The sequence below is a fragment of the Callithrix jacchus genome, chromosome 5 (assembly GCF_049354715.1).
Source record: "Callithrix jacchus isolate 240 chromosome 5, calJac240_pri, whole genome shotgun sequence".
NCBI classification, from domain to species: Eukaryota; Metazoa; Chordata; class Mammalia; order Primates; family Cebidae; genus Callithrix; species Callithrix jacchus.
In genome coordinates, this window is record NC_133506.1 from 39,288,765 (window position 1) to 39,304,409 (window position 15,645).

A 15,645-nucleotide genomic window follows, 5' to 3' on the forward strand; every position below is an offset into this window, starting at 1 on the left:
GGAGCAGGAAAGTTGCCAGAAAGTGGGTCCCACCTGCAGGCTGGGGTGGTGCGTCTGCACCCTGTCCACCAGTTAGTCATTGGCCAGGGGCTGCCCAGGACGGGGAGAGGTATCAAGCATCCTGTGCCACCTCCCAGCAGGTGTTCTAACAGAGGGAGCAGCTGTGGGCATCAGTACTCAGCCCCTGGGGAGTGGGTGCACAGCCTGAAAGAGGGGTTCTGGGTGGAACCCGTGGTCGTCCACACACTATCTTTGCCTGAGGATGGCCTTGAGGAAGGTGGACTGGGAGGCAGGACTCGGGCTCTGGTGTGGACTCTGCTGTGTCCCTTGAAGTGGCTGCTTCTCCTCTCTGGGAGCTGTGTGTGCTGCAGACTCACCAGTTGGTTGGCCCTTTGTCCTTGTCCTCAGGCTGTGATGGAGGCTGAGGGTGGGGATGGGGTAGGGTCTGCACAGGAAGAGGGAGCTCTTATTTCAGAGCCTAAGGTAAGGACAGAGAAAGAGGGGAGAGGGGAGGGGGGGAAGGGGAGGGGAGAGATTACCCCTGAGGCCTGCAGTGTTCAGGGAGGGCTTCCTGGCAGAGGGAACCTTTAGGTGGGTTCCCTCTGAAACCCTCCAAGAAGGGTAGGAGAACATAGAGGAGAGGGGAAGGGCAGAGGCATTTATTTGGCATCCGTCACAGGATGGGATTTCACTTATTTATTGAATCTTCACAACAATCCTGTTTAGAAAGCCACCTCTGCCGTGCAGATGAGGAGCTGAGGCTCAAGAGGTGAGGGAACTGGGCCGGGGTCACAGTGGGATTGGAACTCAAGCCTGCTTGCCAGGAACATACTCTCTCTTCCTAAGGAACTACACCACATAGGGAGGGGCTGTGTGGAAAGGAGAGGGGAGCTGGTAGCTTTGTGAATTACTGCAGACCTGACTGGATGGGCAGAGGCTCTTACAGAGGGCCTGGGAGGACACTGAGTCCCAGGCTCTGGGGTTCGGATTCTGTACTAGGAGCCATGGAAGGCCCTCTGCTCTGGGACCCCTTTCCTGCCCCAGCTCGGAGCCAGCTTCTCCACTTCATCTGTGTGTGTGTGTGTGTGTGTCTATGTGTATTTGTCTGTGTGTCTGTGTCTATTTGTGTGTCTGTGTGTGTTTATGTGTGTCTGCGTGTGTGTATGTCTGTGTGTCTGCATGTGTGTGTGTATGTCTACGTGTGTCTGTGTGTGTGTGTGTGTGTTGGGGTAGGTGGAGTCCCTCCTGGACCCTTTCTATAGACCATTTTTTGGACATTTGGGCCACTTGGGGCAGGGGTGTGTGTCTGTTTTTGCTGTAGATGTTTTGTGAGGCAGAGGCCAGGCTAAGCTGCCGATAGTGTCCCTGGAGTCGTGCTCTGTCCAGGAATCTTGGTGACAGCTGGGTGTCTTGCCACCGTGCTGAGCCTTCCTCCTCTCCCCTTCCCATGCAGCCAGCCCCATGCTGTGTACTGGTGCCTTGGGGGCGAATGGAGGAAGGATCACAAATCATTATCTCAGATGAAGACAGATGTGAGCTTGGGGTGCATCAGGACCTTGTAGGGAGGGTTTGGTTCTGAATTATCTTCAGTCTTCTTCACTCTGTTCCCCACTTCTGTGGCCTGAGTTTTCTTTCCCAGTCAAAGCTGGGAACATCCAGCTCTTTCTCCATCGTCTTCCCTGTAAGCCGCTCTTGCGTAGATGTTATATAAGCTACAGTCACAGCTTGGCACCTGGCACGAGATGCTGATACCAAACATGAAAACTGTTAGTGCCAAGTGAGGCTGCGGGGATAAGATGGTTGAGTGAAAGCTACCAGTGGAGTGGGGTGGGGACCAGGAGGAACTACTGTTTACTGAATACCTACTATGTACCAGGCACTGTGCTAGGTATCTTTTGTATACTATCTTATTTAACCCCTACAACAGCCCTGCAAGTTATGTATTACTATTACCATGTCACAAATGGGATATCTGAAGCTCAGATAAACTTGCCCCAGGTAACACAGCCTGTAAGGAGCAGAGTGGATCTGCCTGGCAGCGTGGCTCATGTCTATAATCCCAGCACTTTGGGAAGCCGAGGCAGGTGGATCACCTGAGGTCAGGAGTTCAAGACCAGCCTGGCCAACCTGGTGAAACCCTATCTCTACTAAAAATACAAAAAAATTAGCTGGGCATGGTGGCACATGCCTGCAATCCCAGCTACCCAGGAAGCTGAGGCAGGAGAATCGCTTGAATCTGGGAGGTGGAGATTGCAGTGAGCTGAGATCGCACCATTGCACTCTAGCCTGGGCAACAAGAGTGAAACTCCGTCTCAAAAAAAAGGAAGCAGAGTGGATCATGAACCTGAATCTGTCTAGCTCTGAAGTCATTCTGAAGTCATGATCTTTATTCAGCACCACGTTCTTGCATGCACAGGGGTCTTTAGCTTCCTTCCGGAGACCCTTTCATGTGTTTCTCCTTTAGTCTCAGACCACCAACCCGAAAAGGCTTGGCATGGCTTGTGTCATTGCCACTGGTAGAGACAGGCAGACCTACCCACAGAGGTGAGTGCCCACCTCATCCCAGCTCGAACCAATGTCACAGACCAGCAGGCTCAGACTCAGGGTCTGACCTTCCCTGACCCCAGCTGCTTCCCAGCCCCCAAGAGGTTTTGTTGTTTTCAACTTGATGTTGAGTAGATCAGACACATGTTTTTTGGCTGTGAGCGCATCAGGGCAAACACCCTTCTGTTAGCTCCTGTATTACTTGTATATTGCTGCACAGTAAGCTACCAGAATTAATGGCTTGAAACAACCACCATTTCAATTAGCTCATGATCCGTGGGTTGGCTGCAAGGCTTCCTGGCTAGGCTGGTTGTCTCCGCAGGCTCTTCCTGCATCACGGTCAGTTGGCTAGTGACCTGGGAGCTCCATGATCTAGGACAGCCTTCCTATCGTGGCTGGCAGTTTGCATGTGGCTGGCTGGGAGCTGGCTGGTTGTTGGCTTGGCTCCCCACATGACCTCCTGTCCTCCAGTAGGCTAGCTTGGGCATGTGCTCCTGGGGCTCCCAGGCTCCCTGGCACAGCAAGAGAGAGAAAACCCCAGTGTCCTGATGCTTTTCAAGCCTCTGTTTGGGTCACATTTGCTGTTGTCCCATTCGTTAAATACAGGTACATTTATGTGACAGTGAGAGGAGCGGCAGCCTTACAGTGCTGAGGGCATGCCTACAGGACAGGAGGCTATGATTATAATTAGTGGTCATCTCTGTAATCTACACAGCTGCCCCCACTCTTCAGACAGCAGACATTCATCGAGCCCCTGCTGGGTGCCAGGCACTGTGGCAGGGACTCTGGGGTGAACAAGACAGGCCTCGTGCTGTGGGCATGTGGCCTCTAGTCTAGCCAGTGAAAAATCACATGAAGAAACATAACGAAAGCAGAACAGGTATGGTGAAGGAGAGCCACACAGGGCCAGGAGAGCAGGCAACGGAGAGCATCGGCAGGGCCGTGGGAAGACTAGGAGTTGCTCGATGATGGGCACAGGGGAAGCATTCCAGACAGAGGGAAGAACACGTGCAAAGGCCCTGTGGAAGGAGGGGCCTGGCACACTTGACCACCCAAGAAAGTGCCAGTTTCTTTTAAGTGTCAGCAACTTTGGGCTGAGAAAGGAGCTTCTGGTTCGCGGAAGTCCCCCCAGCATTCCTGTGTGGTGCAGTCTCAGGAGGGAGGTGGCTGAGACCTTCCCACTGGCAGCTCCTGGGTTTTGTGCTGGGAGAGGAGACCCAGGAGGGATTTGAGCACTGGGAAGGGTGTTGTGGGCATAGGGTTCAGCCTGAGGAAGGGGAGGAGGAAGCGAGGAAGGGGTCAGTTGTGGAGGGCTCGGGAGGACAGGTGTGTGAAGGAAGTTAGGGGTTTTAGACTCAGTCCTGCTGGCTGGTGGTCTTTGAACCATGGACTGAGAATGAGATGATGTTGGGGAGGCCCATAGGGAGGGTGCACAGAGGAATGACTTGGGGACTCTCCCCAGCCACACCCCAGGTCTCCAACCCTAAGCCAGCCTCTATGTCCATATGCAGGGCTGAAAGGGCCGTCCTGGGGGTAACTGGAACATCAAGTCCCTCTGGGGAGCTGCCTGCCAAGTCCCATAAGCAGCCTTTGATGTCCCCGGAGCCTCCAGCAGCTTCTCTCGGGGCAGATCAGGGGCTCTGGTTTTGGAAAAGGCCCAGCATCACTGGGTGCCAGAACAATGATCATAAATGAACCAGCGCAGATTAGAAAAATGGGAGGAGTCAGACGTATCTGAGTGTGGGTCCCTGCTTCTCGCCAATGTCTCCATGAAACCATGCCTGGTCCTGAACCTCAGTTTTCTCATCTGGAAATAGGGCCAGTTCACATTCTTCCTGGGTCAAGTGAAGAGGAAGCTTCGAGGGCTGTGAATGTCAGCACCTTCAGTCTAATGCCTGTGGACATTGCAGGGACCCCAGTGACTGCACCGTGAAGCAAACTCTCCTCTCACCAGGACCCGTGTCAGTGGAGTTTTATTCCCTGGAATAAACAAAAACCATGGCAACTGGGATATGGCAACCTGTCCCAGTGATGGCCAGGAGAAGGGCCTGTCATGGATGTGGGCCCCACTTCCAACTCCACCCGCTGTGAAGTGACCCATGGGGACCCCTTAGCCCTCCCCTCCTGCCTGAGGTAGGACTGTGAAGTTCAGTCCTGACTTTGGGTTTCCATTCAACCTCAGATTTTATTATTATTTAATACTAAATGCTTGTCCCAGAAAGCAGGCCTCAAATGAGATAACTTGAAGCAATCCTGCCTCCCGCCCATGTCCTGCTGGGTGCACTGGGAGTTGTCAGGATGCTGCTGGAGGTGGGCACTGAAATGGCAGCAAATCTGCTCTGAGAGGGAGGGTGATAAGCCTGTGAGCTCGTTCAGTCTTCAGATGGCCGGTGAGGTGGTGGCATTAGTAGCCCACTGTACAGAGAGCCTCATCCCGTTACCCGGGCTTCACAGCTAGTAACTGGCGGAGCTGGGATTCAAACCTGCATCTTCATGCCCCAGAACTTATTTCCATACTGGCTTTAGCTGAACTGTAGGCCCAGCCACTGCATGGCAGGGAAAAAGCATTTGTCGCTCCCTGCATTGGGGGGTGACTGGTCTGTGATGCTTGCCCTCAGCACAACCGGTTCAGGGGTGGTGGAGGGGCATCTGAGGCAGCCGTGAAGGCCAGGGGTGTTTGCCAGCTGTTGTGTTTCTGCCTTAGGGCCTCCTTGTGCAGCTCTTGCAGGAAGGGACAGGTGCCCTCGCTTCTAGAAGCATGGTCTTGCCTTAGCTGGAAGTTGAGGGTGGAGCTTCCTGGAGCCCCTGGCTTCAGCTGCGTCTGCAGCCATCCAGCCTGGATGCCAAAGCCCCAGCTTGGGCAACACCCCTGTCTCTTGGAGCCCCAGTGTCCTTATCTGTAAAATGAGATCAGTGACTTTAGGCACAGAGTAACTGAGTGGTGTGGGCATGCATGTTAGGCCTTAGGAACTGAGTTCCAGTTCTGTCTGTGACAGTTACTAGCTGTGCACATCTAGTAAGTTACTAAACCTCTCAGTGCCTCCTCTGTGAAATGGGAATAATAATTGCATCTACTTAATTTGTGGTAAGGTTTGCACAGAGATTTCATCATATTGGGACTGGAGGAGTTGAGCAAGAAGAAAGGACAAAACTTAGGTCTCCTTCTGTCGGTTTCTGGGCAAAAGCTGGAGTTAGCACAAAGTCAGCCCAAGCATGCTCCGCCGCGCTCAAAATGCAGTTCTGCTGCCGGAACGCAGCCAGGGGGAGGGTGTCTATGTGCAGGGGGTGGGAAGTGATTAAGAGTAGGACGGATGCCAAGACTAGTGAGGCATTTTAACAGAATGAGGCTGGAATGTGGCATTGTGTGTAAGTCCCACAAATGAATCCATGCGGTGGGCTTGGAAGATGAATGAGGGTTCCTTTGGTGAGACCATTCGTATAGTCAGGCATGAGTTTAAACCAACCCTGCAGCTTGGGAGCTGTGTGGTCTCAAGAGCTTACTTCTCTGAGCCTGCTGGCACACCTGAAAAGAAAAACCTCTCGTTCCATTTTGCCAGATTGTCTAAGGATTAAAGAGGAGACAGAGAGCACCAGTGCCTGGCACAGAGTAGATGCTTACTAAGCCCCCCAAGAGTGTTTTATGGGGTGCAGATTTGATTCAGTCAGTGCTGCTACTGAGTGACCACAGGGATACGTGCAGATATGCTGCAGAGGTTTCTTTGTATGGTTAAGGGCAGGGAGTCACGTCCTGCATGAGACACTTTTCCTTAGGGAAAATGAAGTCACGGGACTTGTTCACCTGGATAGTGCAGTCCAGGGGTGTATGGGGCTTGGGGTACTGCAGGCAAGTCCCTGGGACAGTGTGGCTGAGGGATGGGGCATGGGGTCTAGAAGCTTGGTGCAGAGCTCAATCAAGAAACTCAAAACACAGTGTGAAGACTTTCAACCTTGAGGACAGTGGGGCCATTGAAGAATTTCAAATGGCATATGTCACATTTGTTTTTGGAAGAGATGGTCACCTGCTGTGTCACCCAGCCTTAAGCATAGTGCCATGATCCAACTCACTGCAGCCTCCAACTCCTGGGCTGAAGTGATCTTCCTGCATCAGGGTCCTGAGTAGCTGGGATTACAGGCATGTGCCACCATGCCCAGCTAATTTTTTTTTTCCTGTTTTTCAGAGATGGATCTCAATATGTTGCCCAGGCTGGTCTTGAATTCCTGACCTCAAGCGATCCTCCCATCTCAGCCTCTCAGAGTGCTGAGATTACTGGTGTGAGCAATCACACCTGGCAACTTTTTTTTTTTTTTTTTCCCCAAGAAAACTCTACTGATTAGCCTGGAAAATGAAAGGGGGAGGGTGAGCTAAGAGGCTGCTATGGGGATCCAGGCCAGAAGGGTGAGAGGCTGAGCTAGAGTTACAGGGATGGAGGGGGAATGAGAGGTGACTGCAGAGGATGAGGCCGTGATCAGGGCACCCTACGCCTGTGGCGTGGCACTTTGGTGGTCAGTACTTTGCAGAGAGGAGGCACATGGGATTAAGCACCCACAAAATCCCAGTGGGCGTGAGGTTCTCGATAGGGCACCTTAGAAGCGCACAGCGGCTTTAGTCACTTCCCTTGGGTGAGATTTGTTTAATAGAAGCTTGTAGCTTCTGAGCACTTAACAGGTGCTGACGGGGGCATCACAATATTGTGAAATTAAGCCGTGAAGCCGACTTCATTGCCAGCTTACCTGGCGATGCAGCAGCTGCCTTAGTTAGCACTGACGGTTGGGCATGACAGAGCTAAAATTGAACTTGGCAATTACCACTCACGAGAGGCTCTCGGTGCTGTGAAAGGAAGGTTCCATGGAAATCAACCCTGGTAATCACAGGGTTTAAAATTAGTCAGTTACTATTAAGGTTGCTCTGTCAGCGTATGCTTCAGGGTGATGTGAGGGAAGGGGGCATGGAGGCTTGGGTTCAGGCTGTTGTGGGTTACCTTATGTTCACCTGCACTGCATTAAAAAAAAAAAAATTAGTTCTAGGACAAAGGTTCGAGAGTCCCAGTGTTAATATCATGGTGCATGGTGGCCATTTGTATGATGAGTGATTTTAAAGCCCTGTTTTGTTGTCTGTTTTTGGGATGGAGTTTCGCTCTTGTTGCCCAGGCTGGATTGCAATGGCGCGATCTTGGCTCACTGCAACCTCTGCCTCCTGGGATCAAGCGATTCTCTTGCCTCAGCCTCCTGAGTAGCTGGGATTACAGGCGGGTGCCACCACACCCGGCTAATTTTTTTATTTTTAGTACAGATGGGTTTCACCACATTAGCCAGGATGGTCTCGAATTCCTGACATTATGTGATCCACCCGCCTCAGCCTCCCAAAGTGTTGGGATTACGGGCGTGAGCCACCGTGCTGGCCTAAAGCCCTGCTCTTTTGATTTGCGTAAGCTCACACCCTCTCTCAGCTCTGGTGTTTTCTGTTGACTTGAGGGGGTTTCCTGATACTTCTGGCCTCTCCTTGGGATGTTGCACGGGAAGAATTCAGCTCTCTGTGGATTCCTCCTTGCCCTGGAGGAAGGAATGATGTGTTAGGATGGAAGGTTCCCGAGTCCTTCACAGAATTGTTTTTGGTAAATCTTGGCTGGAACATCTCAGCAATCTCAGAATATTTGTCCCCATTTTGTGAATAAAGACAGCAAGGGGCTGATGTGGGCTTGGCGGCTGCTGCAGCGAGAATCAAGGGACAAAGCTTATAATGACTCAGTTGTGAGTTTGCCTGGGCTGTGCACACTGACCCACATGAATAAGAAGATGGAAGCCGACTCATTGCTGTGAGCCTCAGCTTCCTCATCTATAAAATGGGAACTTGTTTTGTGCAGGTGTGAGGATTAAATGAGATAATCAAAGCACAGAACCTCAGCATGGTGGCTGTTGGCTATTAACAGTGATATTTATGGACCAGATCAAGCACTTTCCATAGATGACAGCTGCTTTACACAAAAACCCCATCAGGAGGGAACTATTATTCCCATCTTAACATCAGTAAACAGAGGCTCAGAGAGGATATCAATTTGGCCAGGTTCTCTGGACTAGTAAGGGTACAACCAGGATTCAAACCCAGGCACTAGGCCCTCACCCTAGAAACAGCTGAACCACAAGAAAACAAGTAACAGGCTCATGCCTGTAATCCCAGCACGTTGGGAGGCCAAGAGAAGAAGATTGTTTGAGGACAGGAGTTTAAGACCAGCCTGGGCAACCTAGTGAGATGCTATCTTTACAAAAAAAAAGAAAAAATACAAAAATTAGCAGGGTGTGATGGCACATGCCTGTAGTCCCAGCTACTCAGAAGGCCGAAGCAGGAGGATCTCTCGAGTCTAGGAATTCAGGGCTGCAGGGAGGTACGATCATGCCACTGCACTGCAGCCTGGGCAACAGAGGGAGACCCTGTCTAAAAAAATAAATAAAAGAAAAGAAAAAAGACAACACGCAGCCTGGACAAGCTGCCTCCGTGGATGAGAAGAGAGAAGCATTAAAACTGAAAGATCATTTCCAAAAGGCTGCAGCTCCTCCACAGGAAGCTGAGTCATCTCTCTTTGTTTTGAACCATAACCATCATGCTGCCTCAGAATCTGAAAAAGTAAAAAAGACTAAAAAATGCTGAGTTCCTTCATGGTGCAGAGGCCCTTCTTGTGTCCACCCCAGAAGGAGCCGAGTGGAGGGGCCACAGAGATGGGACCCCCTCCAACCCACACTAAATACCTCCACCTGAATATTGCAAAGCCAAGAGCACTGCACCTGCACACCCTGGGATTTGCCTTGCTAAGTCTCAGTCATCCCACCTTCCAGGTGCACCTGCCCCAGCCCTGCCTGCCCTGTGGGGCTGGTGCTCTCGGGGTGCAGGAGTCAGGGTTGGGAGGCTGCTTTCTCACCTGCACACCTGTGGACAGCACGATCACAACCCCAAATGCCTCCTCCCAGCACATTTGGCAGAATCCAGTCCAGAATCTGTGCCTCAGCTTAGGTCTTGTAAACTCCCTCTTCTACAGATGGTGGGGTCCAGTGAGCGTTTGATGAAGAATACAGGGGCTTTCTGTGCTTGTCTGATGTCACCCAGCTTCTGCCTTTGAAAATGACTCGTTCCTTCTCTGTGTGCTCAAACTTGGCCTCTTCTCCAAATCTCAGCTTGAACGACACCATTTTTATGAAGCTCTCGCCCAGGTGACTAACCTGAGACCCTTAACTGTGAGCACTGTTTCCCTTATATCATAGCTACCTCCACGTGTGAGCTGAGCTGCCTGTGAGGACAGGGGCAGTGTTCTGTTCATACATTGCTCCAGCATCTGGAATTATGACCTATGTGAATTAAGGAGGAGGCAGAGGGAACAAAAAAAAATGTTTGTCGAGTGATGAATAAATAAATGATACTTGAAGGATTTTTACCTTTGTGTTTTCTTTTCGTCCATCAATTACACCTTTCACTTTTGTTTCTGATGAACAAGTTTAACATTCAACAAACAACATGGCTTCTTTCAACATCAACAAATGCCTATTTTTCATGGCTGCATAGTATTCCACTATACCGAGAACCATGATGTATTTATCCAATGGACTTTATTGTTATTTTCATCTTCTTATAAATAATGATGCAATAAATATCCTGTCCACACAAATTTGAGCCTAGAAAGTTCTTTCTCATTCAAAGCTTATATAAATATTCATGGACAGTTTCTTCTTGCACGCTTACAACGTTGTGTTTCTAAATCTTTGGTATATCTGAAATTTTCATCCACCTCTCTTTTGGCTTGAGATGAGTGCCACGTGCCTTGGATCTATTAGTTGTGTGCACTTTCTATTTGGTGAGCACCTACTGTGTGTCAGGCGCCATGCTGTGAGCCGGGACCCAGAGATGAGCAAGACAGACGATCCTGACCATGAAGAAGCTCAGAGCCTAGAGAAGAACAGTAAGCACAGAAACAAAAGTCATCAGACACCTGAGAAGAAACCATTGGCTGGAGGCGTGTGCTATGGACAAAATAATTCAGGTGCAGGTGAGATTAGAGGAGCTCTCTTTGGGGAGGAAGGAGATCTTTGAGCAGAGCTGAAAGGATGAGAAGTTGTCAGTTGTGTGAAGTTCGGGGATGAATATTCCAGGCAGAGGGAACAGCATGAGAAAGGTACAGAGGCAGAGAAGCAAAACATTTTTCTTTCTAGAGCCTTTTGTAACCCCTCCCACTCTCTCCCTCCTCCTGCTGACATGTGGGCATCAGCCACCTTTACCACATGAAATTTGCTCTTCCCAGGCCATTCTCTCTGCCTCTTAGTATTGTTAGCAGTGTTCAGGAATAGGTTGATTTCCCAGCATTCTTCCTGCTCAGTCTGGATCCTCTCTTAGCTCTAGGATGCTTCCTCAGCAGCCTTTGCTTCTTCTGAAATGTCCAAAAAATTAAAATTAGTTTAATAGCACCCAGCACAGTACATAACACTTAATAGGTACTACTATCCCCATTTTACAGGTGAAGAAACCGAGGCTCAGAGAAGTTAGCCATTCCAGCAGGCAGAGCTAGGATTCAAACATAGCCCTGTCTTATTTCAAAGTCTGCCTTCTTCATGGGGTCCTAGTTTAAAGCATTTGTGCGAAAGCTGATGAGAGACTGCTGGTTAATCCCTAGTGCCTCGGGCCAGCTTTATCCCACCCTCATGGAGGCTTGTCGTGGGTGACCTTGACCTTTGGCCTGATGGCTTCAGAAGAGTGGAAAGGAACCAGGGGAGGTTCTTATTTTTTTCTTTTAAATTACAAGTGTAATACATTCTTGTGGTAAAGAATAAAAAAAAGAAACAAGAAAGAAAAAAGCAGCAACTGAAAATATCTCCTCCTCCCTAGTGTAACCACTATTAACAGCCTGGTATCTTTTACAGGGCATGTTCAAACATATACATAAACACAGTTACTATTTTTATAAAAATGGAACCCTGTCCTTGACTTTTTCTCCCAGCCAGTTCCAAGTCAGTACCTATATACCTTCCTCATTCCATCGGATGTATTTCAATGTATTCAACCAGACCCTGGCTTTCGACATTTAGCTGTCTCTAATTCTCTCTGTAACAAGCAACATCCCTGGGCACGCATCCGTGCACTGAGTACAGGTATTTCTGCAGGATGGATGCTCAGAAGTCTAATTGCTGAATGAAAGGGCGTGTAAGTTTCACACGTTGACAGGTGCTGCCAATTTGCCTTCCGAAGGCTCTTCCAGTGCACCACCCCTCCCAAGGCAGCGTGCGTGAGTGGGGAAGGCTCTTAAGCCACAAATGACGTGAAGCTGCGCTGTATTTAGGGGCTGCCTCCTCTTCTGCTCCCCGAGACCTGGCGTGAAGACCGCCACCAGGAGCTCCAAACACGCAGGCCCAAATTGGAAGAGGAGATGGATTTTGATAAAAGAGGTTAAATAACAGGTTTCTCCATTTCACCTTATGCGAACGGGATGGGGGGTGGGGGTGCCGGGCCTCCAGCCAATAGAGGACCAAGAGTTGTCAGGAGGGCTTATAAAGCTTGCTATTTCTGGCATTTTTTCTCTTTCTCTGCTGATTATGCAGCAGACTCGCGCAGAGGCTGTCGCGGGCGCGTTCTCTCACTGCCTGGGCTTCTGTGGAATGAGACTCGGGCTCTTTCTACTTGCAAGACACTGGTGCATTGCAGGTGTGTTTCCGCAGAAGGTAAGCAGCGGGTGCCCGCTGCCCCCTGGGGTGGAGGTGGTCAGGCCGTCACTGCGGGCTGAAGACAAGTGAAGTCTGGATCAGGGCAGGCAGGGACTTGGACTGGTACCTGTCACATTCTGGAATGAAGATGCTTTAGAGGGGCCAGGAGGCCTGCAGTTGGCAGCTCCTTCTTGGAAAGGAATTCTGGAGGCAGTTGGGGTTGGCTTCTGGAGAGCAGGGTCAGGCTGTGGTCTGGCGCCCAGGAAGCATTCATTCACTTATTCAGCACACCCTGCAGTGGGCCTGGCCAGGTGTGGGTTGGGGATCTGGGTGATGCAGACTGGAAACAGTGGGAGCAGTGATGAAGATGGCACACGGCTTGGGAGGAGCCCAGAAGATACCTGGGCTGAAGAGGGAGAGGGGCCTTCCAAGAAGGCAAGAGGGGTGAGGAGCGGCTGAGGACGTCATCAGGAACACCTGAGCTGCCTCTTCTACTGGATTTTGGAGTTTGAGGAATCGATAAAAATTCCTCCCCAGATTTGGTGAATGCCAACCTTTCCTTTTGTTAAGTAAGGACTTTGAAAAACAACCAGTTGGGATCTCCACACACTATACTTTTGTAGAAGAAAGGAAAGCAACAAATGAGAAAGGACCTAGTCACAGACTTAAGGGGACACACATGCCCTTAATAGGGAGCAGAGATTTCAAATGCAGAAACCTAACGTGAATGGCCATCCCAGCTGTGCCTGGGAGGCTATCTTGGTGATGGGAGTTGGCTGGGTTGGGGGTGGGGCTTGTTGCTGTTGATGGTGCTGCACCCAGTAGACCAGGAGGCCCGACCTCTTCTGGTGCTCTGATTTATCACAGCCATTGTTGAAATCTGGCTTCCTGCATGTGTGTCTTGGCAACAGAAGCCTCCTGCTCAGGTTCACTTTCCGTCATTTGGAACATTCTGGGTGAACCAGGAGAGACCAGGAAACACCAGCTTCTGTGCCTCCTGTGATGCTTTCCACCTTCTCCACTTTGGGCCTGAAAGCCTGAAGGAGGCAGTGGGCCCAAGTCTGCAAGGGAAGGCTGAGGAGCCAGCTGGCCACAGACCATAGCTATTGAGCACTTACTGTGTACTGGGGTCTGGGTTAGGTACTGCTTACTAATCTCAGCTCAGCCACAAATACAATCTGTGAGCAAACCAGTTCTTTGAGCTTCCAAGTCTCAGTCTCTTCATAAAATGGGGACACTGATGCCTACTTTCTTGTGTTGTCATGACAGTGTGTATAAGCATTTACGTGTGTTCATGTGTATATATACACACATGCACGTGTGCACATACACACTGCATATCACTTTGCCTGGTATGGTGGAAGGACCTCATTAACGAGGCATGAACGAATGAACAAATGACCCAGGACGTCAGCTCAGCTCATGAGGAGGGCGTGGCTCACAGGGGCATGTGTTTTTGTGCATCTGTGTGTATGATCCAGGGACCTCTCTTGTGCCTGGAGTCAGAGGCTCTGGAATCCATCTGGGGAGCTTAAAGGCAGGGCCATGTCTGTTTCACAGCCCTGGCTGATGGGAATTCTTTGTGTCTCTGGTCACTTCCATGGGTTCTTGATTGGGAGAGGAGTTCATGGCAGGAACCGACTGGCCATCTTGAGACAGAACTGATCCTTTTAGTGTTAACTCTTCCCGAACAACTTACTGAAGACCACTCATGAGGACTGAGTTGGCAGGGCCCTGGGAAAACAGCCGGCCAGTAAGCCAGTGTTCAGACCGCTCCCTGACCGCCTGTTTGCTGAGAGCACCTGGCTGGGAAGGAGCGCATTAGAAGGAAAGGAGTCTTGGAAGGGAGGGAGTGACTGAGAATTGCACCCCACACATGCTCTCTGCCTGGAGAACAGAAGCTGAACCCAGCTTTAAGACCCTGTTTTAAGTTATGGCTCTGTTCTTGCTTGCTGTGTGACCTCAGCACAGCAACCTCTCTGAGCCAGAGTTTCCTTGTCTATAAAATGACGGATTGTTAGGAGGACTGAGTGGGATAAAACGTATAAAGCACATTGCTGGTGCTCAGTAAATAACAGCGTGTTCTCCTGGGGAGGGAAGAGGCCCTGGAGAGCCTTTGCCTGAAACCAGGGTGTCTGCTGGCCTGCAGGGGCCAAAACACAGCAGGCACCTACCGACCCTTTCTGGGAAGAATGAAGGTGCGCAGAAGTGGGAGGCCTGAGTTGCAGGCTTTTCCTGCCGTTAGTAATTGCTGTGTGATCTCAGGCCAGTTCTTCATCTTCTTTGGACCCCTGATTCCTTCAGAAGAAGAATCCAGGCTGATAGCCTCAACCCCTCCTCCTCCTCTGCGTTGGAAATTGGGTGTGAGAGCCTCCAGAGCAGGATGAGCTTCATGTTTGAAATGAATCTCCTTTCCTCGGCTGGAAGCATCCCTGATGACTCTCTTGCTTGTCTTGTGCATGAACAACCCGCTAATTAATGAAATTGGGAGCAGGGGCAGGGAGGCAGGTTTCCCTCAGAGGCAGCTGGGGCAGCCTCTCTGCCACCCACTGGGAGGCCCAGGGCTGCTCAGGAGCCATCATCTCCGTCTAGCCAGGGGCCTGGCAGATGTTCACACATCTGGACAGTTGCAGAGTGAGTCCTGAAATATCACAGATGGGGAGATGGGGAGTGAATCCTCCAGCTTCTCCTGGGCCTGGGAGCTGTTTTTCAGGGAGGGCCTTGGGGACCTCCTGGTGTTGGGGGCTGAGATGAGCCTGGAGAAGGAATTCGGTGGACCTGGATTTGTAGTCTTTGCTCTCTTGACTTCTAGCTGTGAGGCTCCAGGCAGCTCACTTAACCTCCCTGGGTCTTCCTTGCTGTGAAGAGCAATTGAGGACATGGGAGCAGCAGCCCCCTAGTCATGGGGGCGTTGGCGGGGAAAGGCAGCTTTGATTTGCACATCCTTACCCCAGGCGGCTCATCTGGAAGGAGACAGTTACTCTCAATGGCCCTTTTCTCGATTCACACCCCCCTCCACCCCAATATGCCCCTTCCACTTTGTGCCCGCTTTGTATAGATGACTGTCCACCCCTCGGCTTAGGCCACAGATGTGGGATCACCTTTGACCCCTCTCTCTGCCTTACTCCCTGCATCTCACCCATCTGCACATGCTGCTGGCTGCACCTTCAGGGTGCAATGATGTCCCCCTGCTTCACTATTACTTATCACCCGGGTGACTGCAGGAGCTTCCTCCCAGGCCTCCCTGCCTCCACCGTCCCCCCTAGTCTGCTCTCCCGGCAGCAGCCAGTGGGATCTCTGAGAACCACCTGATGCGCTCAGCCCTCCCTGCTTAGAGCCTTTGGTTGATGTCTTTTATAATCAGCTGGATCTGTGCTGATGCCTTTAATAAGCCCACTTGGGGGGCTGGGCACCTGTCAGATCTCA

The 15,645-nt window shown here is 50.9% G+C and overlaps 1 protein-coding gene across 6 annotated transcripts in view; it reads left to right on the forward strand.

Annotated features, from left to right (window-relative positions):
- The window catches only part of TOX2 (TOX high mobility group box family member 2), a 162,837-nt gene that overhangs the window by 19,674 nt on the left and 127,518 nt on the right, over positions 1-15,645 (forward strand). The window contains exon 1 of one of the 6 annotated variants that reach the window (XM_008995959.5): positions 11,798-11,964. The exons of 3 other annotated variants lie outside the window; for them this stretch is intronic. Coding sequence is in view for 1 of the 3 variants with exons in the window: in XM_002747570.7 (XP_002747616.5) it covers positions 12,112-12,237 (126 nt within the window). In the remaining 2 variants the exon portion in view is untranslated. Of the gene's footprint in view, positions 1-11,797; positions 11,965-12,094; positions 12,238-15,645 lie in introns of those variants that run through there. 2 more of the 6 variants (XM_002747570.7, XM_008995958.5) reach the window with 2 other exon arrangements.